This window comes from Pristiophorus japonicus, chromosome 9, assembly GCF_044704955.1.
Source record: "Pristiophorus japonicus isolate sPriJap1 chromosome 9, sPriJap1.hap1, whole genome shotgun sequence".
Lineage (NCBI taxonomy): Eukaryota > Metazoa > Chordata > Chondrichthyes > Pristiophoridae > Pristiophorus > Pristiophorus japonicus.
The window spans coordinates 5,146,178-5,173,101 of record NC_091985.1 but is presented as its reverse complement, the minus strand read 5'-3'; the positions used below and the strand labels follow the sequence as shown (position 1 = coordinate 5,173,101).

General features: G+C 52.3%; 1 protein-coding gene across 3 annotated transcripts; it reads right to left on the bottom strand.

Moving 5' to 3' along the window:
- On the bottom strand, positions 1-23,354 carry LOC139272921 (stathmin-4-like). 3 transcript variants are annotated; one of them, XM_070889035.1, is made up of 6 exons: positions 23,338-23,354; positions 13,058-13,144; positions 11,568-11,663; positions 10,751-10,956; positions 7,497-7,688; positions 1-3,026 (listed from the first exon to the last, which is right to left on the bottom strand). In XM_070889035.1, exons 2-6 carry the CDS (start codon positions 13,068-13,070, stop codon positions 2,967-2,969), a joined length of 567 nt encoding a protein of 188 aa, XP_070745136.1. In that variant the 5' UTR covers positions 13,071-13,144; positions 23,338-23,354; the 3' UTR covers positions 1-2,966. The 3 variants fall into 3 exon arrangements, with proteins under 3 accessions (XP_070745136.1, XP_070745134.1, XP_070745135.1); XM_070889033.1 differs by lacking the exon at positions 23,338-23,354 and adding an exon at positions 21,792-21,820; XM_070889034.1 differs by lacking the exon at positions 23,338-23,354 and adding an exon at positions 21,792-21,820 and having other exon boundaries at positions 1-3,021.
- Positions 23,355-26,924: the final 3,570 nt, after the last annotated feature.

Below are 26,924 nucleotides of genomic sequence, written 5' to 3'. Positions count from 1 at the left end.
ACAATACTTTATTGAGATGAAGTAACGGTTCTGAACAGGCAGTGAAGGCGGAGTTAGGGAACGAGAGGTTACATTTACACGCTGATTGCCAGTGCGTGATGCCTCTTCTACCAGCGCTAACTGTCGGAGGGACAGTACTGAGGGAGCGCTGCACTGGCGGAGGGGCAGTACTGAGGGAGCGCCGCACTGTCGGAGGGGCAGTACTGAGGGAGCGCCGCACTGTCGGAGGGGCAATACTGAGGGAGTGCCGCACTGTCGGAGGGGCAGTACTGAGGAAGTGCCGCACTGTCGGAGGGGCAGTACTGAGGAAGTGCCGCACTGTCGGAGGGGCAGTACTGAGGGAGCGCCGCACTGTCGGAGGGGCAATACTGAGGGAGTGCCGCACTGTCGGAGGGGCAGTACTGAGGGAGCGCCGCACTGTCGGAGGGGCAATACTGAGGGAGTGCCGCACTGTCGGAGGGGCAATACTGAGGGAGTGCCGCACTGTCGGAGGGGCAATACTGAGGGAGCGCCGCAATGTCGGAGGGGCAGTACTGAGGGAGTGCTGCACTGATGGAGGTGCTGTCTTTTGGATGAGACGTTAAACCGAGGCCCCGTCTGCTCTCAAGGTGGATGTGAAAAATCCCATGGCACTATTTGGAAAAAGAGCAGGGAATTCTTCTCAGTCAATATTTATCCCTCATCCAACATCACTAAAACATTGCTGTTTGTAGAATCTTGCTTGTGTGCAGATTGGGTGCTACATTTCCCTACATTCCAACAGTGACTACACTTCAAAAGTACTTCATTGGCTGTAAAGCGCTTTGGGATGTCCATAGGTTGTGAAAGGCGCTATAGAAATGCAAGTTCTCCCTTTCTTCTTTGCTGCAGTGCATCTTGTAGATGGTACACACTGCAGCCACGGTGTGCCGGTGGTGGAGGGAGTGAATGTTGAAGGTGGTGTGACTGTATGTGCGTTTTGTGCGCACATGCATTTGTATATGTATGGCCCAGTATGTATGTTTGTTTGCATCTCCATTTGTATGTTTATGTGCATGTGTGCGTGCCATGTATGGCCTTGTGCGTTTGTGTGTATTTGCGTGTGTGTACACATGTTTGACTGAGTTTGTCTGGCACTTATACTAAATACAAATGAAGAACCCTTCAAAGAGAGTGAGTGACGGACGACTGGTTACTGACCCAGGAATGAAAGACAAAGCACTACAGTGAGTGAAACGGTTTGGGCGCGTGTGTCGGAGGGCGAGTGTGTGTGCGTGCGTGAGTGTGTGTCGGAGGGCGAGTGTGTGCGCGCGCGTGTCGGAGGGCGAGTGTGTGTACGTGCGTGAGTGTGTGTCAGAGGGCGAGTGTGTGTGCGTGCGTGAGTGTGTGTCAGAGGGCGAGTGTGTGTACGTGCGTGAGTGTGTGTCGGAGGGCGAGTGTGTGTACGTGCGTGAGTGTGTGTCAGAGGGCGAGTGTGTGTGAGTGCGTGAGTGTGTGTCGGAGGGCGAGTGTGTGTGCGCGCGTGAGTGTGTGTCGGAGGGCGAGTGTGTGTGCGTGCGTGAGTGTGTGTCAGAGGGCGAGAGCATGAGTGTGTGTTGGAGGATGAATGTGGAGGAATGTTATATTTTTTAGTTATTACAATCTTGACAGCAAGGGGTTAAATAAAAATTAATTAAAAAAATATACATATGTACAAAGTAAGGGTGTGGATGGAGATGGGCCAAGTTGAGAGAGACAGTGAGTGTGGGACTGGTGTGTTTCAGATACGAAAGCTGTGTGAGTTGTCAGTCTGTCGCTGCCAGCACAGACATTCATTTCAAGAGCAGAATCATTTTTTCACAAGTCTGGGAGCGATTTGTGCTTTTTCACGGCTTGGTTTAATTTTTAAAAGATGGCAATTAGTTGCAGTAATGACATTTTTTAAAAATTCTTCCAATCATCACTGTATCATTGATCACAAATCAGAGACTGGCCCATGACCAGGCCAGACTGGGCCAAGACCAGACTACAGACTGGGCCCAGACCAGGCCAGACCAGACTGGGCTATAACCAGACACCAGACTGGGCCATGACCAGATGCCAAGACCAGACCGGACCAGATTGGGCAAGACCAGACCAGATTGGGCCAAGACCAGACCGGACCAGATTGGGCAAGACCAGACCAGATTGGGCCAAGACCAGACCAGACCAGATTGGGGCAAGACCAGACCAGATTGGACCAAGACCAGACCGGACCAGATTGGGCCAAAACCAGACCAAATTGGGCCAAGACCAGACCGGACCAGATTGGGCCAAAATCAGACCAGACCAGATTGGGGCAAGACCAGACCAGATTGGGCCAAGACCAGACCGGACCAGATTGGGCCAAAACCAGACCAAATTGGGCCAAGCCCAGACCGGACCAGATTGGGCCAAAACGAGACCAGACCAGATTGGGGCAAGACCAGACCAAATTGGGCCTAGGCCAGACCAGACCAGATTGGGCCAAGACCAGACCAGACCAGATTGAGGCAAGACCAGACGAGACCAGATTGGGCCAAGACCAGACCAGACTGGACCCAGACCAGGCCAGATCTAGACCAGACCACAGACTGGGCCCAGACCAGATCTAGACCAGACCACAGACTGGGCCCAGACCAGATCTAGACCAGACCACAGACTGGGCCCAGACCAGATCTAGACCAGACCACAGACTGGACCCAGACCAGACCAGTCCAGACTGAGCCCAGACCAGACCAGACTGGGCCAAGACCAGACCAGACCAGATTGGGCCAAGACCAGACTACAGACTGGACCCAGACCGAGACCAGATCAGACTGGGTCAAGCAGGATGAATGAGATTTACGTTGGTTTAGTTTTCCCCAGTTGACAGTTGCCGGAGATTCCGTTCCCTCTCGAACTGGCTGCGTTGTTTGCTGTGATTAAATATTTACAAATGAACCCTTGCTGGGATGCTGCTTGGGGAGTCGGTGTGAACCGACCATCCTCTATCGTCCTGCCACTGCTCTCAGGCTTTTATTTTTTCGGACCTCCTCTGCACGCCTGTCCTGGAATAAAATAACCAGCTATTAGAGCACGGTAAACATTGCAAGCACAGGTTAGATACAGAGTAAAGCTCCCTCTACACTGTCCCATCAAACACTCCCAGGGCAGGTACAGCACGGGGTTAGATACAGAGTAAAGCTCCCTCTACACTGTCCCATCAAACACTCCCAGGGCAGGCACAGGGGGTTAGATACAGAGTAAAGCTCCCTCTACACTGTCCCATCAAACACTCCCAGGGCAGGCACAGGGGGTTAGATACAGAGTAAAGCTCCCTCTACACTGTCCCATCAAACACTCCCAGGGCAGGCACAGCACGGGTTAGATACAGAGTAAAGCTCCCTCTACACTGTCCCATCAAACACTCCAAGGGCAGGTACAGGGGGTTAGATACAGAGTAACGCTCCCTCGACACTGTCCCATCAAACACTCCCAGGGCAGGTACAGCACGGGTAAGATACAGAGTAAAACTCCCTTTACACTGTCCCATCAAACACTCCCAGGGCAGGTACAGCACGGGGTTAGATACAGAGTAAAGCTCCCCCTACACTGTCCCATCAAACACTCCCAGGGCAGATACAGCACGGGGTTAGATACAGAGTAAAGCTCCCTCTAGTGGAAGGTAGGTGGATTGAGAAATATGCAGACAAATTATAAAAGTAAGTAATTAGTTTAGAATAATAATCACGGGAGATTTCAACTACCCTGATATTGAACAGAAGGAGGTAAATGGAATGGCGTTCATACAATGTGTATCGGATAGCTTTCTAACCAAATATGTAAAAAGCTCAACAAGGGAGGATTCGCTGTTGGATCTATTAATGGGAATGAACCAGAACGGTTAAATAAGAGAAGTAAAATTAGGGGAACATCTAGGCAATAGTGACCAGAATATAAAACGCTTTAAGATGATAATTGAGAAGGACATAAGTATGATGAATACCAGGGTAATAGATTGGAGAAAAGCTGATTTTGAAGGGCTGAGAATAGAACTTGGTAAAATAAAATGGACAATATTCGCACAAATCGATGTAGATAAACAATGAGAAACATTTAAAATGATCAACAGAATGCAGGGTCAATATATTCTGCTAAAAGGAAAGAACAAACTAAACACTAATGGGACTCCATGGATGAATAAAGCCATAAGGTAACAATTGAGGGTAAGGAAAGAGGCGTACATTAAGTACATAGACAGCAGGAGAGTGCATGATAAAGGAGAATAGGAAAAGATTAGGCGAGAAGGCAAAGAAAGGCAAAGAGGAACTATGAAATTAAATGATCAAGGATCATAAAACAAAATAGTAAAATATTTTACAGGCAGGTCAACAAAAAAAGGAAACACAAAAGCAAAATACTGCAGATGCTGGAATCCGGAATAAAGACAGAAACTGCTGGAAATCTCAACGGGTCAGGCAGCATCTGATATATAATAAAAAAAGGAAGGTTGGGATGGGAATAGAGCCATTAAGGGATGGACAAGATAATACCACCAGCAATGACAGAAATATTCAATCATTATTTTGCTTCAATATTTACCAGGAAGCTGGAACAGGTGCACATGACATTGGATGGTGAGATTAGTAATAAGATAACTACATTTAAAATAAAAAGAGGGGATATATTAAATAAACCAATCAAACTCAAAGAGGAGTAAAACCCTGGTCCGGATGGATGGCATCCTCACATTTTAAAAGAATCTTGGGAAGAGAGAGCAGAGACATTACTACACGTATTTAATATTTGTCAGAAAAAGGTGCAGTGCCAGAGGACTGGCGGGTAGCTAATGTAATACCTATATTTAAGAAGGGGGACAGAACATGTCCAGGGAATTCTCGACCAGTCAGCTTAACATCGATGGGAGGTAAAATAATGGAATCCCTACTAAAGGAGAAAATAGAAGAACATCTAGAAACCTAAAATATAATAATGAACAGTCAGCATGGATTTCAAAAGGAAAAGTCTTGCTTTACTAACCTCACTGAATGTTTTGAATAGGTAACAGAGAGAGTAGATAATAGTAATGCAGTAGATGTAATTTGCTTAGATTTTCAAATGGCCTTCGATAAGTTACCCCATAATAGACTGATGAACAAGGTCAGAGAATGCAGAGTCAGGGGACAAGTCGCAGAATGGATCGCTCGCTGGCTTCAAGACAGAAAGCAGAGAGTGGGGTAAAAGGGAGCTATTCTCAGGGGCAGAAGTTGGTTGTGGTGTTCCACAAGGATCAGTGCTGGGACCGCTGTTGGTCACCATTTATATTAACCATTTAGACTTTGGAATCACAAAGACATTTTTTAATTTGCGGATAACACCAAATGGGGGAATAGTCAATACTGAGGGGGACTGTAACACATTACAGGAGGCCATTAACAGACTTACAGAATGGGCATATAATTGGCAAATAATGTTCAACACAGATAAATGTGAGGTATTATATTGGTAGGAAGAATTATTACTCAGAGGGTGGAGTCTGGGTGGGGTAGAGGAACAAAGGGATCTCGGATACAAATACACAAATCACTAAACGTTGCGACACAGGTTAGCAAGGCCATAAAAAGCAAACCCAGCACTCGGGTTTATTTCTGGAGGGATAGAATTGAGAAGTCGGGAAGTTATACTAAACCTGTATTGAACCTGGGTTAGACCACACGGAGCACTGCGTACAGTTCTGGTCACCATATTATAAACAGGATATAGAGGCACTGGAGAGGGTGCAGAGAAGATTTACAAGGATAATACCAGAAATGCGAGGGTATATATATCAGGAAAGGATGAACAGGCTGGGTCTCTTTACACTTGAAAAAAGGCTGAGGAGTGACCTAATAGAGGTCTTTAAAATGATGAAAGGTTTTGATCGAGTGGATACAGAGAGAATGTTTCCACTTGTGGGGAAGAGCATAACTAGAGGCCATCAATATAAGATGGTCACCCAGAAATCCAATGGGGAATTCAGGAGAAACTTCTTTACCCAGAGAGAGGTGAGAATGTGGAACTCGCTGCCACAGGGAGGGGTTGAGGCGAATAGTATCGATGCATTTAAGGGGAGGTCAGACAAGCCATTGAGGGAGAAGGGAATAGAGGGTAATGCTGATGGAGTTAGATGTGAAAAGACAGGAGGAGGCTCGAGTGGAGCATAAACGTCTGGTTGGGCCGAATGGCCTGTTTCTGTGCCATATATCCTGTGTAATCCTATACTGTTCCCATCAAACACTCCCAGGGCAGGGACAGCACGGGGTTAGATACAGAGTAAAGCTCCCTCTACATGGTCCCATCAAACAATCCCAGGGCAGGTACAGGGGGTTAGATACAGAGTAAAGCTCCCTCTACACTGTCCCATCAAACACTCCCAGGGCAGGTACAGCACGGGGTTAGATACAGAGTAAAGCTCCCTCTACACTGTCCCATCAAACACTCCCAGGGCAGGTACAGCACGGGGTTAGATACAGAGTAAAGCTCCCTCTACATTGTCCCATCAAACACTCCCAGGGCAGGTACAGCACGGGTTAGATACAGAGTAAAGCTCCCTCTACACTGTCCCATCAAATACTCCCAGGGCAGGTACAGGGGGTTAGATACAGAGTAAAACTCCCTATATACTGTCCCATCAAACAATCCCAGGGCTGGTACAGCACGGGGTTAGATACAGAGTAAAGCTCCCCCTACACTATCCCATCAAACACTCCCAGGGCAGGTACAGCACTGGGTTAGATACAGAGTAAAGCTCCCTCTACACTGTCCCATCAAACACTCCCAGGGCAGGTACAGCACGGGGTTAGATACAGAGTAAAGCTCCCTCTACACTGTCCCATCAAACACTCCCAGGGCAGGTACAGGGGGTTAGATACAGAGTAAAGCTCCCCCTACACTATCCCATCAAACACTCCCAGGGCTGGTACAGCACGCGGTTAGATATTCAGTAGCTACCCTACATCTCTACTCTCTGTATCCTACCTCCCAGTGTGTCACAAGGTCACCGCTAATTCCGTGCACTTTTATTTCTGCAATTTTCTTGTGCGGTACCTTGTCAAATGCCTTCTGGAAGTCCATATAGGCCATATCCATAGACCCGCCCCCCCCCCCCCCCACCGATACACTGTGGTAGTGAGTCCTGGAAGTATTGATCTAAATTAGTCAGACATGATCCACCCTTCACAAATCCACGCGAACATCTCCTGTCTCCATGAACAATCCACGGGCCATCTCTCCCAAGGAACTCGAACACTCGTGGATTGCTACCCGACGCTCACCCGTATTAATGAGGCTGCCGTACCGATTGTCGGTCTCATCCGACCCCAGCAGCACGCACAGCTCCGGGATCGATCCAATTACACGGCCGGATTCTCTGAATCCAAAGTCTGACTCGTGCCAGTCTGGCTCCTCATCAGGAGAGAGTCAGTAATTGAGGGATAAACGGGAGAGGAAACCTCCCAGTGACTAAATCCCGGCAGGACATCGGAGCCGGAACATCTCACCTTCTCCTGGAGTCGCTCCAGCATTGCTGCCAGGTGGGCCTCCCGGTTCTCCTTCTGGATCTCGTTTCTCTGCTCCAGTTTCTCCTTGGCCATCTTGATGAAGTTGTTATTTTCCTCAATGGCTTTCTGGATCACCTCTCGCTCGTGCTCTCTTTTCTCTGCCAGGTGCTTCAGTAACTCCGCCTCCTGATACTAAAGCAGTACATTTCATGTTCGATTAACAGTGGAGACAACAAGCATTTAACCATCTCCCCGAGGGACGGAGACCCCAGTCAGTGTATCTCCCCGAGGGACGGAGACCCCAGTCAGTGTATCTCCCCGAGGGACGGAGACCCCAGTCAGTGTATCTCCCCGAGGGACGGAGACCCCAGTCAGTGTATCTCCCCGAGGGACGGAGACCCCAGTCAGTGTCGGTGTATCTCCCGAGAGACCGAGACCCCAGTCAGTGTATCTCCCCGAGGGATGGAGACCCCAGTCAGTGTATCTCCCCGAGGGACGGAGACCCCAGTCAGTGTATCTCCCCGAGGGACGGAGACCCCAGTCAGTGTCGGTGTATCTCCCGAGAGACCGAGACCCCAGTCAGTGTATCTCCCCGAGGGACGGAGACCCCAGTCAGTGTATCTCCCCGAGGGACGGAGACCCCAGTCAGTGTATCTCCCCGAGGGACGGAGACCCCAGTCAGTGTATCTCCCCGAGGGACGGAGACCCCAGTCAGTGTATCTCCCCGAGAGACCGAGACCCCAGTCAGTGTATCTCCCCGAGGGACGGAGACCCCAGTCAGTGTCGGTGTATCTCCCGAGAGACCGAGACCCCAGTCAGTGTATCTCCCCAAGGGACGGAGACCCCAGTCAGTGTATCTCCCCGAGGGACGGAGACCCCAGTCAGTGTATCTCCCCGAGGGATGGAGACCCCAGTCAGTGTATCTCCCCGAGGGACGGAGACCCCAGTCAGTGTATCTCCCCGAGGGATGGAGACCCCAGTCAGTGTATCTCCCCAAGGGACGGAGACCCCAGTCAGTGTATCTCCCCGAGGGACGGAGACCCCAGTCAGTGTATCTCCCCGAGGGATGGAGACCCCAGTCAGTGTATCTCCCCGAGGGACGGAGACCCCAGTCAGTGTATCTCCCCGAGGGACGGAGACCCCAGTCAGTGTCGGTGTATCTCCCGAGAGACCGAGACCCCAGTCAGTGTATCTCCCCGAGGGACGGAGACCCCAGTCAGTGTATCTCCCCGAGGGATGGAGACCCCAGTCAGTGTATCTCCCTGAGGGATGGAGACCCCAGTCAGTGTATCTCCCCGAGGGACGGAGACCCCAGTCAGTGTATCTCCCTGAGGGATGGAGACCCCAGTCAGTGTATCTCCCCGAGGGACGGAGACCCCAGTCAGTGTATCTCCCCGAGGGACGGAGACCCCAGTCAGTGTCGGTGTATCTCCCGAGAGACCGAGACCCCAGTCAGTGTATCTCCCCGAGAGACCGAGACCCCAGTCAGTGTATCTCCCCGAGGGACGGAGACCCCAGTCAGTGTATCTCCCCGAGGGACGGAGACCCCAGTCAGTGTATCTCCCCGAGGGACGGAGACCCCAGTCAGTGTCGGTGTATCTCCCGAGAGACCGAGACCCCAGTCAGTGTATCTCCCCGAGGGACGGAGACCCCAGTCAGTGTATCTCCCCGAGGGACGGAGACCCCAGTCAGTGTATCTCCCCGAGGGATGGAGACCCCAGTCAGTGTATCTCCCCGAGGGACGGAGACCCCAGTCAGTGTATCTCCCCGAGGGACGGAGACCCCAGTCAGTGTCGGTGTATCTCCCGAGAGACCGAGACCCCAGTCAGTGTATCTCCCCGAGGGACGGAGACCCCAGTCAGTGTATCTCCCCGAGGGACGGAGACCCCAGTCAGTGTATCTCCCCGAGGGACGGAGACCCCAGTCAGTGTATCTCCCCGAGGGACGGAGACCCCAGTCAGTGTATCTCCCCGAGGGATGGAGACCCCAGTCAGTGTATCTCCCCGAGGGACGGAGACCCCAGTCAGTGTATCTCCCCGAGGGACGGAGACCCCAGTCAGTGTCGGTGTATCTCCCGAGAGACCGAGACCCCAGTCAGTGTATCTCCCCGAGGGATGGAGACCCCAGTCAGTGTATCTCCCCGAGGGATGGAGACCCCAGTCAGTGTATCTCCCTGAGGGATGGAGACCCCAGTCAGTGCATCTCCCCGAGGGACGGAGACCCCAGTCAGTGTATCTCCCTGAGGGATGGAGACCCCAGTCAGTGTATCTCCCCGAGGGACGGAGACCCCAGTCAGTGTATCTCCCCGAGGGATGGAGACCCCAGTCAGTGTATCTCCCTGAGGGATGGAGACCCCAGTCAGTGTATCTCCCCGAGAGACCGAGACCCCAGTCAGTGTATCTCCCCGAGGGACGGAGACCCCAGTCAGTGTATCTCCCCGAGGGATGGAGACCCCAGTCAGTGTATCTCCCCGAGGGATGGAGACCCCAGTCAGTGTATCTCCCCGAGGGATGGAGACCCCAGTCAGTGTATCTCCCCGAGGGATGGAGCCCCCAGTCAGTGTATCTCCCCGAGGGTTGGAGACCCCAGTCAGTGTATCTCCCTGAGGGATGGAGACCCCAGTCAGTGTATCTCCCCGAGGGATGGAGACTCCAGTCAGTGTATCTCCCCGAGGGATGGAGACCCCAGTCAGTGTATCTCCCCGAGGGATGGAGACTCCAGTCGGTATCAGTGTATCTCCCCGAGGGATGGAGACCCCAGTCAGTGTATCTCCCCGAGGGACGGAGACCCCAGTCAGTGTATCTCCCTGAGGGATGGAGACCCCAGTCAGTGTATCTCCCCGAGGGATGGAGACCCCAGTCAGTGCATCTCCCCGAGGGATGGAGACCCCAGTCAGTGTATCTCCCTGAGGGATGGAGACCCCAGTCAGTGTATCTCCCCGAGGGATGGAGACCCCAGTCAGTGTATCTCCCTGAGGGATGGAGACCCCAGTCAGTGTATCTCCCTGAGGGATGGAGACCCCAGTCAGTGTATCTCCCCGAGGGATGGAGACTCCAGTCAGTGTATCTCCCTGAGGGATGGAGACCCCAGTCAGTGTATCTCCCCGAGGGATGGAGACCCCAGTCAGTGTATCTCCCTGAGGGATGGAGACCCCAGTCAGTGTATCTCCCCGAGGGATGGAGACTCCAGTCGGTATCAGTGTATCTCCCCGAGGGCTCTGAATGCCGGTACATCAGGTTGACTCAGTACCGTACCTTCCTCCTCTCTTCGGCTGCCTCCAGTTTCTTCTGGATCTCCTCCAGGGATGGATCTCGCTTCTTTGGAAAAGCTGCGTGGAATTCTGGGACTCCCTCAAATGAGGGTGGTTTGAGGATGACTTCGAACGACAGGCCGGACGCTCTCTTGTTCAACTCCTTTACCTCCATGTCGGATATAAAGCACCAGTTCTGGTCAACGGGATCTGAACAGAAAGGGATCCAGTTGATAGTGAGAGTTACACAGGAGCAGGAGGAGTCCCATTCAGCCCCTCGAGCCTGTTACACAGGAACAGGAAGAGTCCCATTCAGCCCCTCGAGCCTGTTACACAGGAACAGGAGGAGGCCCATTCAGCCCCTCGAGCCTGTTACACAGGAACAGGAGGAGGCCATTCAGCCCCTCGAGCCTGTTACACAGGAACAGGAGGAGGCCCATTCAGCCCCTCGAGCCTGTTACACAGGAACAGGAGGAGGCCATTCAGCCCCTCGAGCCTGTTACCATAGCAACAGGAGGAGGCCATTCAGCCCCTCAAGCCTGTTACACAGGAACGGGAGAAGGCCCATTCAGCCCCCCGAGCTGACTGCGAGACATTGATTTAGTACATTTTAAAGATCTGTGTTCACTTCCAATATAAATTCCTGCGTTCACATTTAGCATGAACATTGGCTATGTAAACGTGTCACGCTGTCATGACACCCTCCCACCAGCAATGGCGCTGTTTCCCCTCAGTTCCTCAGCCTGTACTGCAGACGCCTCTAGCTGTCCTCCACAGTGTGGCACAGTACTCACAGCCCGCACTCCGTTCCAATCACTCACCATCAAATTTATAGAGCGTTTTATTGCGCGTCTCTGGGTTGAAGCAGGAACAGAACAAGTTGAAGAGGGGCAGTTCCCTCAACTTCTGTTTGTAGGCTGAAAGTGGAAAGAGATAGAGTCAGAGAACAGCAAAAGAAAGAACTGCATTTACATACCACCTTTCACAACATCCCAAACCGCTTCACAGCCAATGAAGCACTTTTGGAGTGTAGTCACTGTTGTAATGTGGGAATCGTGGAAGCCAATTTGCGCACAGCAAGCTCCCACACACAGCATGTGATAACGACCAGATAATCTGTTATTTTTAAGATGTTGATTGAGGGATAAATATTGGCCCAGCACACTGGAGATAACTCCCCTGCTCTTGTTTGAAACAGTGCCTTGGGATCTTTTACGTCCACCTGAGAGAGCAGTTCAACACCTCAGCCCAAAGACGGCACCTTTGACAGGGCAGCACTGCACTGGAGGGTCAACCTAGATTTTGTGCTCAAGTCTCTGGAGTGGGTCTTGAACCCACAACCTTCTGACTCAGAGGCGAGGGTGCTACACACATTGAGCCACTATTCAGGGTGTGTGGTGGGGTCTTTGCCCCCAGCGACTGTGACACACCACTCTTAATATTGTACTGCAGCATACCTAAATATTTCATGTTAACGTGTAACCTACAATCACAGCCTCAGGAACATTGACTGTTACAAGATTAATTATTACACCATCAGTGCTGGGATTGGGCACATCGCAGATCTTATTACAGAGTCTGTGCTGAGGACTGTGGGTATTACAAGCTCTGTTACTGGGGGAATTGGCCTTTGAGGAGAGAGTGAGTAGACTAGGCCTATATTCTCTGCAGTTTAGAAGAATGAGAGGTGATCTCATTGAAACGCATTAAATTCTAAAGGAGCTTGACAGGATAGATGCTGAGGAGTCTGGAACCGGGGGTCACAGTCTCAGGATCAGGGGTTGGCCATTTAGGACTGAGATGAGGAGGAATTTCTTCACTCAGAGGGTGGTGAACCTTTGGAATTCTCTGCCCCAGAGGGCTGTGGAGGCTGAGTCTGAGTATATTTAAGACAGAGATTGATTGGGAATCGAGGGATATGGGGACAGTGCGGGGAGGTGGAGTTGAGGTCAAAGATCAGCCATGATCCCATTGAATGGCGGAGCAGGCTCGAGGGGCCGAATGGCCCACTCCTGCTCCTATTTGTTGCACAGTCAGTACAGTCAGTGCTGGGGTCTATGGATTGTGCACACTCTGAGAATAATCCTTTGATTCTCATGATTTATGGTTCTGAGAGTTAAGGAACCGCCTTCTTTTGGCTGTGCTTGGTGCCAACGAAATGGATGCCCTCCATTAGATCCCCCAATGGCAGCCCTTAACCAATTACAGTCCTGCACCCTCTCTTTAGCTGGAAGGATCTGTGCCAGTCGGGGTTGAATTAACGGTGCAGCCCCTGTGGTGGATACACTGCGAGGGACAGGGGGCTACGTACCAGACAGTGACATGGTGAGCAGATTAGTCAGCGCCGATCTCAGCCAGAATCTGTGCACAACGGAAGGTAGCAGCTCAGTACCGACTTCTGGGGGCAAAGAACAGAGAAAATAACCAGACACTGAAAGCAAAGAACCATGGGGGGAATCCGGTTCAACTACGGGTAAGAAGGCGGATCGAGATCCTCAAATCCTGTAGAACTGGAGCTGCCACACCAGGTGGACGCACTGGGTGTGAGGAAGTCGAGAGAATTGATGCTCACACAGCAATGAGCTGAGCACCGTGTGTGACTGCCCCTTACTGCAGTCAGCGTTTGCGAAGGTCTAGGTCCTGGGTTATCTGCTAAAATGGTGCGACACACCAGGGAAACACCTTGTATGGAAAGTCAGTGGTCACCGCGGTCAGCTTGACCAACAACAATTAATATTTATATAGCGTCTCTAACACAGAAATTTACAGCGCAGAAGGAGGCCATTCCGGCCCATCGTGTCCCCGCCGGCCGACAAAGAGCCGCACGGCCCTCGGTCAGCAGCCCCGAAGGTTACGTATAAACCTATGAACAACGACGGAAAGGCAAAGAGCACCCGGCCCCAACCAGTCCGCCCCACACCACTGCGACACCCCTTACACTGAAACATTCTACACTCCACCCCACCCAGTGAAACGTCGCAAAGCACGTCACAGGAGTATTATGAGATAAGAGAATTTGACATCGAGCCACATAAGGATAAATTAGGGCAGGTGACCAAAAGCTTGGTTAAAGAGCTAGGTTTTAAGGAGTGTCTTGAAGGAGGGTAGAGAGGTTTAACGAGGGAATTCTAGAGCTTAGCACCGAGGCAACGGAAGGCACGGCTAATCGGGGAGGAATCTAGAACTAGGGGGTGTAGTTTCAGAATAAGGGGACTGCCCATTTAAAACAGAAATGAGGAGGAATTTCTTCTCTCAGAGGGTTGTAAATCTGTGGAATTCTCTGCCCCAGAGAGCTGTGGAGGCTGGGTCATTGAATATGTTTAAGGCGGAGATAGACAGATTTTTGAGCGATCAGGGAGTGAAGGGTTATGGGGAGCGGGCGGGGAAGTGGAGCTGAGTCCATGATCGGATCAGCCATGATCTTATTGAATGGCGGAGCAGGCTCGAGGGGCCAAATGGCCGACTCCTGCTCCTATTTCTTAATGTTCTTACGTGTTGTGTGCAAGGTGTTTTGTACTAAAATTAGTCGGTGTGATTAAAGGTGCTGCTATAGCTGCACCGGGTGTGAACCAGCGGCTGAGCAACATGGAGTTAAAAGGTTATGGTAACTTGTGTCAACATTGAATGATGCTGGTGTTGGGTTCTCTGTCGCCTGCTGCCATCCTGTGGTCACATTCATATCACAGGACATGTTCAGCTCGCACCAGCACGGACGGTCCCATCGTTAAACTTTGGCGCCTAAGTGTGAAGCCCAGGGCACACAGGCTGGCTCAGAAATTGGCCTCGCGCAGAGGCGTAAAACGGGCGCTAATGGCTCGGCCGGAGAACTGATATCAGGCGTGCATGTGTCGGCTGTCTGATCCGATACCCCACGTTACATCCGGCTCCCGTTACACCCCCTGGTACCCGTTACACGGCCCGGCCTGCCCCCCCCCGTTACACGCCCCACTACAACCCCCGCCCGCTTCACGTGGCGCACGAGGCAAATTTCTCGCGTCTTTTGGCTGTTTACAGAGACTGAGGCCGAGAAATTGGGTATCGCCCGTTAGTGGGGGCGGAAACTCTCGGGAGGCGCTAGACTTAGCGGTAGGCGGTAAATTCGGGTTACCGCCCCTGGACGGAAGCGCAACGAACGGGCTCTCCTCTTCCTTCCCGGGGCACTGATGGGCCAGGAGGCCTCGGTGACCCTGGGCCCTGGGCAGTGCCGGATCCGAGGGGCCGACCCTCGCTTAACGGGAAGGGTGCCTTACTGCCGACTCTGCAGGTGGCTGGCCCAATGGGTAGCGGGGGGTTACCGCGCGATCAGCCCGCCATTCACCCAGCGTGCTGCACCGAGCCATCCCGGACCCGACCCCGTGAAGGAAACGGATCGGGAGCAGCTAGAAACGGTCTGGCTCCCTCTCAGCACTCGGCCAGCTCCCCCGGGTTTTCGCCCCGGCCGCGGACCCTGAAACCTTCGCTGTTATCGCTGCGCCCGGCGGCAGCGGGGGGGGGCGAGAAAGAACATCTCGGGCCTGGAGCGCTAACGGGGCGACGCGCACGCCGATGATGTCACGATCGCCGGGCGCAGGAGTGCCGCAGCGCCCTCGCTAAACTCCGCCCAATGTGGCGACAGTCGTCAACAGCGTTGCCCTGTTCGTGCCCCCTGGGGCGGTGTGCGGGGGAGGGGGGGGGGGTTAAAGGGGGCCGCACCAAGATCGGGTGTTGAGGGAGGGACTAATATTGCAGCCACCCCTGGTGGGCAGAGTTAGCATAATCCATGCAAATCAGCGGAACGTGTTATCCGATTGGACATATGGAGGTGTCAGGTTGTTTATCGGGAGGGTGGGGGGTGTGGTTTATGGGGAGTTTGGGGATGTATTTATTTAGGGGGGGTGTTGTTTAGGGGGGGGTGGTTTTTTTTGGGGTGGTGGTTTTTGGAAGGGGGGAGTGGGTGGTGTTTAGGGAGAGGGGTAGTTTATGTGGGGGGGTTTATGTGGGGGGTGGTTTATGTGGGGGGGTGGTTTATGTGGGGGGGTTATGGGGGAGGGGTAGTTTATGTGGGGGGGGTGTTTATGTGGGGGGGGTGTTTATGTGGGGGGGGTGTTTATGTGGGGGGGGGTGTTTATGTGGGGGGGGTTTATGTGGGGGGGGGTTTATGTGGGGGGTGGTGATTTATGTGGGGGGCTGATTTATATTGGGGTGGTGATATGGGGGGGAGGGGTAGTTTATGTGGGGAGGGGTTTATGTGGGGGGGGTTTATGTTATGTGGGGGGGGTTTATGTGGGGGGGGGGTTATGTGGGGGGGGGGTTATGTGGGGGGGGGGGTTATGTGGGGGGGGTTATGTGGAGGTGGGGTTATGTGGAGGTGGGGTTATGTGGGGGGGGGTTATGTGGAGGTGGGGTTATGCGGGGGGGGGGGTGATGTGTGCGGGGAGTGTTATGTGTGGGGGGGGGTTATGTGGGGGGGGGGTTATGTGGGGGGGGTTATGTGGGGGGGGTATGTGGGGGGGGTATGTGGGGGGGTATGTGGGGGGGGGGTTTATGTGGGGGGGGTTTATGTGCGGGGGGTTTATGTGGGGGAGGTTTATGTGGGGGAGGTTTATGTGGGGGAGGGGTTTATGTGGGGGGGGTTTATGTGGGGGGGGTTTATGTGGGGGGGGTTATGTGGGGGGGGTTATGTGGGGGGGGTTTATGTGGAGGGGGTTTATGTGGAGGGGGTTTATGTGGGGGGGGTTTATGTGGGGGGGGTTTATGTGGGGGGGGTTTATGTGGGGGGGGTTTATGTGGGGGGGGTTTATGTGGGGGGGGTTATGTGGGGGGGGTTATGTGGGGGGGGGTTATGTGGGGGGGGTTATGTGGGCGGGGTTATGTGGGCGGGGTTATGTGGGGGGGGGTTATGTGGGGGGGGTTATGTGGGGGGGGGGTTTATGTTTATGTGGGGGGGGGGGTTTATGTGGGGGGGGGGTTTATGTGTGGGGGGGGGTTATGTGGGCGGCTGGGGGGTGGTTTAGCGGGGGGATGTGTCCAGACATTTGCATTGTATTGTTGTTGCGAGGGTGGTCTGTTGCTAAGACTCGGGCAGCCCGGGGAGTGATCTCGCGACAAGACTGAACTCCCTGGGTCTGTCGTGAGGCTGACGGAAAGCGTGGCCCCAGAACCAACTTCAGCAGGGGGGAATGTCAGAACTCTCCGAGCTTACTGTTGCCGGTGACCAGAGGTGGCAGAGCTGGGAAGGACAACCTGTCCTGTCAATGGCCAGTGCCCAAGGGTGCCCCTCACCAGCTGGACACAATGGACAATTTTAAATGTACCTGAGCTCTGAGACCTCTGTTCTCACAATGTGAGCAGGAAGGGTCCTTAGACACAGCGCTAGAGAGGAGGGGTTCATGGTGTTACAGGTGGGGATTAATGGCAGTGTGCTCTGAGGTCGCAGGGGGTTCGAGATGTAGCTGCTACAAGCATAATATTCAGCCCTGTTCATTAACGTTATTGGAGCTAAATTGGTCCATTGACCAGTAGAAACACGTATCAAGCGTGGTGTAAACCAGCCTGCTCGTTCACCTGGTCAGCACCCCACCAAAGACCAGGTGGCACAGTAAACCGTGTAGCTCGGAGCAGGACACTGCAAAGGGACATTGATAGATTGAGTCAGTGGGCAAAACGGTGGCAGATGGAGTTTAATGTGGGGATGTGTGGGGCCACCCACTATGAACGATGAATTGGAGAGAAGCTGGGAACTGTGGAGGAGCAGAGAAATTTGGGGGTTCAAGTACAGAAATCATCCAAATCCAGCAGACAGGTTAAAGAAAATAATTGAAAATCTAATGAGATGTTGGCCTTCATTTCAAGGGTGTGGAATACAAAGGCTGGAATTTGTCTTACAGTTATATAAAGCCTCGGTCAGACCCCATCTGGACACTGTCCAGTTCTGGGCCCACCCCCCAGGGAGGATATATCAGCCTCTGAGGGGGAGCAGCGCAGGTTCACCAGAATGACACTGGGACTAAAAGGGTTAGATTACGAGGGCAGGTTGCACAGACTGGGCCTGTGTTCCCTCGAGTGTAGAAGTTTAAGGGGAGATCTAAGCGAGGTGTTTAAGATGATTAAGGGAGTTGGGAGGGGAGATATGGAGAAACTATTCCCTCTGGTGGGGTAGTCCAGAACAAGGGGGCAGAAAATTCGAGCCAGGCCGTTCAGGGGTGATGTCAGGGAGCATTTCTTCATACATTGGGTGCTGGGAATCTGGAACTCTCCCCCAAAAACTCTGTGGCTGGGGCTCAATTGGAGCTTTCCAGACTCAAATCGACAGATTTTTGTTGGGTAAGGGTATCAAGGGATACGGAGCAAAGACAGGTAAATGGTGTTAAGGTGTAGATCAGCCATGGTCGCATTGAATGGCGGAGGGGCTGAATGGCTTCCTCTTGTTCCATTGATTCTTGTAAATTCAAGGACCTCCCATTTTCCTCAGGGCTCCGAAGGGGCAGGATGTGAGGTCACAGCAAGGTGCCTGGTCTGCTGCCCCCCAGTTACACAGGATTACACGGGATATGCGGCACAGGAACAGGCCATTCGGCCCAACCAGTCCAGGCCGGCGTTTATGCTCCACTCGAGCCTCCTCCCATCTTTCCTCATCGAACTCTATCAGCATAACCCTCTATTCCCTTCTCCCTCAGATGTTTATCCAGCCTCCCCTTAAATGCATCGATACTATTCGCCTCAACCCCTCCCTGTGGCAGCGAGTTCCACATTCTCACCGCTCTCTGGGTCAAGAAGTTTCTCCTGAATTCCCCATTGGATTTCTGGGTGACGATCTTATATTGATGGCCTCTAGTTATACTCTTCCCCACAAGTGGAAACAGTCTCTCTGTATCCACTCTATCAAAACCTTTCATCATTTTAAAGACCTCTATTAGGTCACCCCTCAGCCTTCTTTTTTCAAGGGAAGAGGGACCCAGCCTGTTCATCCTTTCCTGATATGTATACCCTCGCATTTCTGGTACCAATCCTTGGGGTAATCGCCAGCTTTTCAGATCTGCCCTTGCGTTTCAGCGACACCTCGTGCTGCAGCTCCAGCAACAAGCTCCTGCAGGGACAGTAATTCCGCCTTCACCCCACAGGGCTCCGCAAAACTGCTCACAAACAATCACAGCCTCCACTTTAACAGCCGGGAGCCATTCTGGGAAGGAGCGATTCTCTAAATGGGTTTAGGAAACACAACCCCCCACAGACAGCCCGACAAAGTTTAGATTTAAAGTCTCTCTGCTGCCCTTAGATTCCTCCTCACCGGGCTCCTTGCGCGGTGGCGGGCGAGAGAGGAGATGGACCACCTTTTTCTAGGCCTCTGCCTGTCTGACCAGCCAGGAGGGTTTACCAGCTGGGGCTGGGGGGAAGAAGGCACTCGAGCGGGGAGGGAATCCCGCCCCCTTCCCCCACGCCCCGAGAGACCCAGAATCCCCATCACAGCCGGGTTAGATGAACCCGCCCTGTAGCGGGGTCACCGGAAGCCACAGGCCCAGAGCGAAGGCCTTCTCCCCGAAGCTACGCAGGCTGCGGCCTCACAACCGGCACTTCCTTCCCATCGTCCAGCCAGCCTGCTCATCTCACTCCATTCTGTCTCCTCATCACTATTCCCACCGGGGAGACAATACAATTAAAACCCTGGAATAAAATCAACCAACGCGAGGCCAAGTCAGCAATATTGAAAAACCTTGGCAGCTCAACGACAAAGTCACCACAGTAAAACCTTCCGGAATAATTGATACTGCAAGAGGCTGGGAAGGTGAACAGTATTTTTCAATGGCTATCGCGATGCAATATATCATTCATGAAGACACTGGAAAATAAATTCTTTCAAAACGGGGGTGTGCTACGAACCACCTCCCCAAACACGCGGGATTAAAATACATCCAAACTCAACTTGGCCATCTTCCTGACACCATTTTAGAATTAGCGGCTGTAAGCTGGAGGCTACTCACTCAGATGGCATTCAGCACCAGGGATAGCTGGAATATAATGCAGGGGCTGGGTGGGGCAGGCAGTGAGCACGCCGAGTATTCACCTCCAGCCCAGACCTCCCAGCTGGAAGTCTCCTGTCTGCACACTGCAAGGGTCCTGGGAGAAATGAATAATGCAACTCTCAATCCAGCCCTTGTGTGTCTCTCTACAAAAAACACTGTGCATTAATCAGTATAAATTCATTAAATTCACAGCCCCAAGCCAGGCTAAACAGGTGGGGAAGCTGTGGCAAAGCTAATGCCACACTAGCGTTCTCTGGGGATTTCTGAGATTGGGGCACAACAGGTCAGTTAGCATATAACCTGGAGTGTTTCTGGGACAGTGTAGAGGGAGCTTTACTCTGTATCTAACCCGTGCTGTACCTGCCCTGGGAGTGTTTGATGGGACAGTGTAGAGGGAGCTTTACTCTGTATCTAACCCCGTGCTGTATCTGCCCTGGGAGTGTTTGATGGGACAGTGTAGAGGGAGCTTTACTCTGTATCTAACCCCCTGTACCTGCGCTGGGAGTGTTTGATGGGACAGTGTTGAGGGAGCTTTACTCTGTATCTAACCCCGTGCTGTACCTGCCCTGGGAGTGTTTCTGGGACAGTGTAGAGGGAGCTTTACTCTGTATCTAACCCCGTGCTGTATCTGCCCTGGGAGTGTTTGATGGGACAGTGTAGAGGGAGCTTTACTCTGTATCTAACCCCATGCTGTACCTGCCCTGGGAGTGTTTGATGGGACAGTGTTGAGGGAGCTTTACTCTGTATCTAACCCTGTGCTGTACCTGCCCTGGGAGTGTTTGATGGGACAGTGTAGAGAGAGCTTTAGAACATAAGAAATAGGAGCAGGAGTAGGGCATATGTCCCCTCAAGCCTGCTCCGCCATTTTATACGATCTTGGCTGATCTGATCATGGACTCAGCTCCACTTCCCCGCCCGCTCCCCATAACACTTTATTCCCTTATCAGTTAAGAAACTGTCTATCTCTGTCTTAAATTTATTCAATGTCCCAGCTTCCACAGCTCTCTGGGGCAGTGAATTCCACAGATTTACAATCCTCTGAGAAAATAAATTTCTCATCTCAGTTTTAAATGGGCGGCCCCTTATTCTAAGATCATGCCCTCTAGTTCTAGTCTCCCCTATCAGTGGAAACATCCTCTCTGCATCCACCTTGTCAAGCCTCCTCATAATCTTATACATTTCGATAAGATCACCTCTCATTCTTCTGAATTCCAATGAGTAGAGGCCCAACCTACTCAACCTTTCCTCATGAGTCAACCCCCTCATCCCCGGAATCAACCGAGTGAACCTTCTCTGCCTCCAAAGCAAGTATATCCTTTTGTAAATATGGAAACCAAAACTGCATGCAGTATTCCAGGTGTGGCCTCACCAATACCCTGTATAACTGTAGCAAGACTTCCCTGCTTTTATACTCCATCTCCTTTGCAATAAAGGCCAAGATTCCATTTACCTTCCTGATCACTTGCTGTACCTGCATACTATCCTTTTGTGTTTCATGCACAAGTAACCCCCAGGTCCCTCTGTACTGCAGCACTTTGCAATCTTTCTCCATTTACTCTGTATCTAACCCCCTGTACCTGCCCTGGGAGTGTTTGATGGGACAGTATAGAGGGAGCTTTACTCTGTATCTAACCCCGTGCTGTACCTGCCCTGGGAGTGTTTGATAGGACAGTGTAGAGGGAGCTTTACTCTGTATCTAACCCCGTGCTGTACCTGTCCTGGGAGTGGTTTGATGGGACAATGATGTCCCAAGCAGAATGTTAACTCAATAATTATTGTGATTAGGGAAAATAAACCCGTGAGAAGTCAGAAAATCACCAGTTTAGTGGAATACAAATTGATAATTCGCTGGGTGCTGATGAACTCATCGCAGGCAGCAGACAAGAGCTTGGAAGAGGCTTGTGCCTGGAATGGATTCCTGTAGGTAGACAATAAGACCCTTTGTCTGATGTCATACCTTGTGCATGTCAGCATGTGTTGGAGACAGCGTTTATGTTAAACTGAATCAAGAGGCGTATAGAAGGGAGATAAATGTTGGAGCCAAACCTTGTGTTTGAGGCATCAGCCAACCAGACCAGATCCACCAGTTACCATGGTGACTGAAGACCATTGAACTGATGGGCCAGTCTGAGTGCGGAAAGATTGGGACATTCCAGGACAGTGCAGTCTCCGAGCGGAGCCATCGCTCCAGGGTTCAATCAGACGGCAGAAGATGGGAGGCTCACCAAGCACAGGAGTTAACACGAGGCAGGAGTCGGACGGGTAGGAGAAAAATCACATTTTAAACATTGTCCTCATTGTATGTCAGACAGACACAGAGACTCACACACATAGACATACACACAGACCCACCCACACTGACATACCCACACCCCCACACCCACACACACAGACACTCACTCACTCAGACTTATAGACACAGATACCCCCACACAGACCCACCCACACAGACACCCACTCACTCAGACACAGATTCATAGACACAGACACCCACACACACAGACACAGATCTAGACACACAGACACCCACGCAGATCTAGACACACAGACACCCACACACACACAGACACAGATCTAGACACACAGACACACACACACAGACACAGATCTAGACACACAGACACCCACACACACACACACACACACACACACAGACACAGATCTAGACACACAGACACCCACACACACAGACACACAGATCTAGACACACAGACACCCACATACACACACACACAGATCTAGACACACAGACACCCACACACACACACACACACACACACAGACACAGATCTAGACACACAGACACCCACACACACACACAAACACACACAGACACAGATCTAGACACACAGACACCCACACACACAGACACACAGATCTAGACACACAGACACCCACACACACAGACACCCACACACACAGACACAGATCTAGACACAGACACCCACCCACACACACAGACACAGATCTAGACGCAGACACCCACCCACACACACAGACACAGATCTAGACACACAGACAGGCAGACACAAAGACGCAGACACTTCGACAGGCTGCAGCTCACATCATGAATCTCGGTTTCTCCCCCAATCTCATCTTATCCATTCCACTGAGAAGATCCTTTTTAGAAAATGAAATGAAACCTGTTTTTTGTCCAACACGCAGTTACAAATCTCCGTCGCCCATGCGGACATTAATAATGGACATATGCGACAACCTGCCTTCAATAGCAGCACACCCGCCCAGTAACACACAGCGCTCAGCACTGATCACACAGAAACCCACTGGTGTACACATTTATCCATGCACTGACAGAGATTGTAATTCAATCATGTTAACTGCTCGATGCATCAACCCATCCCCTTAAAACAATTGCAACCTCAAATGTTAAAACAGAAAATTATAAAAATCAATTTTCATCAAACCACAGCCCAAAGCAGGAAAAACCGTATTATATTTATTTAAACTAATGCCGAACAAGCAAGGTTATTATTACATCGACAAATATAGCGGATTTCAGGCACTATTGCAATGGGTGTGCCGGCAGGGGCTGCACGAACAGTGCCAGTACGTCGGGTCTGTGCTCACTTACCGCAGCTCTGAGCCGGGGAAGGTACAGAGACAATCTATCGTGTCTGGACCAGCTCCCAGTCTCCAGCCTCCCCATTACATCACCACCCCGCCTCCTCATTGGACCAACACCAGGCAGGACTCTGATTGGCCGGCCTCATCAAAGCCTGGCCCTTGTGGGATTAACCCAGAGAAGCCCAGCTCCATCTCTCCTCCATCTCTCCTCGCCAAATGGTGCTGGGCTGTGAGAGGGCAGGAGCTAGTGGGAGAGACTCCCAGATCCCAGATACCTCCCAGATCCCAGCCTCAACATTCACCCACAGTCAGCAAATGTCCAGCTGACTCCTCACCCTCCCCACCGAACCCTGCCCCCCTCACCGTTCTCCTCCCCCTCCCCCTCAACCCCTCCAACCCTCACCCCCTCCTCTTCCATCCGCACACCCCCTCCTCCTCCATCCCCTCACCTCCTCCTCCTCACCCTCCCCACCACACCCTGCCCCTCACTGTTCTCCTCACCCTCCCACTCACCCCCTCCTCCTCACCCTCCCCCTCAACCCCTCCTCCTCCCCTCACCCCCTCCTCCTTCATTCCCTCACCCCCTCCTCCTCACACTCCCCACCACACCCTGCCCCCTCACCATTCTCCTCCCCCACAACCCCTCCAACCCTCACCCCCTCCTCCTCCATCCGCTCACCCCCTCCTCCTCCATCCCCTCACCTCCTCCTCCTCACCCTCCCCACCACACCCTGCCCCTCACTGTTTTCCTCACCCTCCCACTCACCCCCTCCTCCTCACCCTTCCCTCACCCCCTCCTCCCCATCCCACTCACCCCTCCTCCTCACCCTCCCCCTCAACCACTCCTCCTCCCCTCACCCCCTCCTCCTCCCCTCCTCCTCACCCTTCCCCTCACCTGCTCCTCCTCCATCCCCTCCTCCTCACCCTCCTCCTCACCCCCTCACCCTCCCCTCACCCCCTCCTCCTTCCCTCACCCCCTCCTCCCCATCCCCCTCACCCCCTCCTCCTCCCCTCAACCCCTCCTCCTCCCCTCCTCCTCACCCTCCCCTCACCCCTTCCTCCTTCCCTCACCCCCTCCTCCCCATCCCCCTCACCCCCTCCTCCTCACCCTCCCCCTCAACCACTCCTCCTCCCCTCACCCCCTCCTCCTCCCCTCCTCCTCACCCTCCCCTCACCCCCTCCTTCTTCCCTCACCCCCTCCTCCCCATCCCCCTCATCCCCTCCTCACCTCCCCCTCAACCCCTCCTCCTCCCCTCACCCCCTCCTCCTTCCCTCACCCCCTCCTCCCCATCCCCCTCCTCCCCTCCTCCTCACCCTCCCCCTCACCCCCTCCTCCTCATCTCCTCCTCCTCACCCTCCTCCTCACCCCCTCCTCCTCACTCTTACCATCATCAGTAGACTGGTCAGAACATTAAGGGACATGAGCTACATTTGAAAACTGCAAAGTGCTGCTGCTTTTGCTGGCTTTCTGGAAGCAATCGATAAATCAGTGATTGATTACATTTGGGAATCTAGCTTTAAATGTTAAATGGCTCCCATGTCTTTAGCAACACTGGACACCAGGGGCACAGGAAGCAGAGTCAGTAAGTTATTTAAAAGGAAATTAGATAATGACTTGAAAAGAAGCATACTATAAAGGGTAGGGGGATTGAGTGGGACAGTTGAATTTGTTTGGGCTGGATTGTCCAATAATTTACCTCCAATGTGTTTCTAAACCAGGACAAAGCAGCCACAGGGATCAGTGCTGGGACCCCAACTATTTACAATCTATATTAATGACTTGGAAGAGGGGACTGAGTGTAATGTAGCCAAGTTTGCTGACGGTACAAAGATGAGAGGAAGGGTAATGTGTGAGGAGGACATAAAGAGGCTGCAAAAGGACATAGACAGGCTAAGTGAGTGGGCAAGAATTTGGCAGATGGAGTATAATGTTGGAAAGTGTGAGGTCATGCACTTTGGCAGAAAAAAAATCAAGGAGCAAGTTATTATTTAAATGGAGAAAGATTGCAAAGTGCTGCAGTACAGAGGGACCTGGGGGTACTTGTGCATGAAACACAAAAGGTTAGTATGCAGGTACAGCAAGTGATCAGAAAGGCCAATGGAATCTTGGCCTTTATTGCAAAGGGGATGGAGTATAAAAGCAGGGAAGTCTTGCTACAGTTATACAGGGTATTGGTGAGGCCACACCTGGAATACTGCGTGTAGTTTTGGTTTCCTTATTTACGAAAGGATACACTTGCTTTGGAGGCAGTTCAGAGAAGGTTCACTCGGTTGATTCCGGGGATGAGGAGGTTGACTTATGAGGAAAGGTTGAGTAGGTTGGGCCTCTACTCATTGGAATTCAGAAGAATGAGAGGTGATCTTATCGAAATGTATAAGATTATGAGGGGGCTTGACAAGGTGGATGCAGAGAGGATTTTTCCACTGATAGGGGAGACTAGAACTAGAGGACATAATCTTAGAATAAGGGGCCACCCATTTAAAACAGAGATGAGGAGAACTTTCTTCTCTCAGAGGGTTGTGAATCTGTGGAATTCGGTGCCTCAGAGAGGTGTGGAGGCTGGGACATTGAATAAATTTAAGACAGAAATAGACAGTTTCTTAAACAATCATCATCATAGGCAGTCCCTTGGAATCGAGGAAGACTTGTTTCCACTCCTGAAGTGAGTTCGTCAGTGGCTGAACAGTCCAATACGAGAGCCACAGACTCTGTCACAGGTGGGACAGACAGTGGTTGAGGGAAGGGGAGGGTGGGACTGGTTTGCCGCACGCTCCTTCCGCTGCCTGCGCTTGCTTTCTGCATGCTCTCGACGACGAGACTCGAGGTGCTCAGCGCCCTCCCGGATGCACTTCCTCCACTTAGGGTAGTCTATGGCCAGGGACTCCCAGGTGTCAGTGGGGATGTTGCACTTTATCAGGGAGGCTTTGAGGGTGTCCTTGTACATTTCCGCTGCCCACCTTTGGCTCATTTGCCATGAAGGAGCTCCGAGTCGAGCACTTGCTTTGGGAGTCTCGTGTCTGGCATGCGAACTATGTGGCCTGCCCAGTGGAGCTGATCGAGTGTGGTCAGTGCTTCAATGCTGGGGATGTTGGTCTGGATGAGGACGCTGATGTTGGTGCACCTGTCCTCCCAGGGGATTTGTACGATCTTGCGGAGACAACGTTGGTGATATTTCTCCAGCAACTTGAGGTATCTACTGTACATGGTCTATGTCTCTGAGCCATACAGGAGGGTGGGTATTACTACAGCCCTGTAGACCATGAACTTGGTGGCAGTTTTGAGGGCCTGGTCTTCAAACACTCTTTTCCTCAGGCGACCGAAGGCTGCACTGGCGCACTGGAGGCGGTGTTGGATCTTGTTATCAATGCCTGCTCTTGTTGGAGGCTCTCGAGATATGGGAAATGGCCCACGTTGTCCAGGGCCGCGTTGTGGATCTTGATGACTGGAGGGCAGTGCTGAGCGGTGAGGACAGGCTGGTGGAGGACCTTTGTCTTACAGATGTTTAGCGTAAGGCCCATGCTTTCGTACGCCTCAGTAAATATGTCGACTATGTCCTGGAGTTCAGCCTCTGTATGTGCGCAGACGCAGGCGTC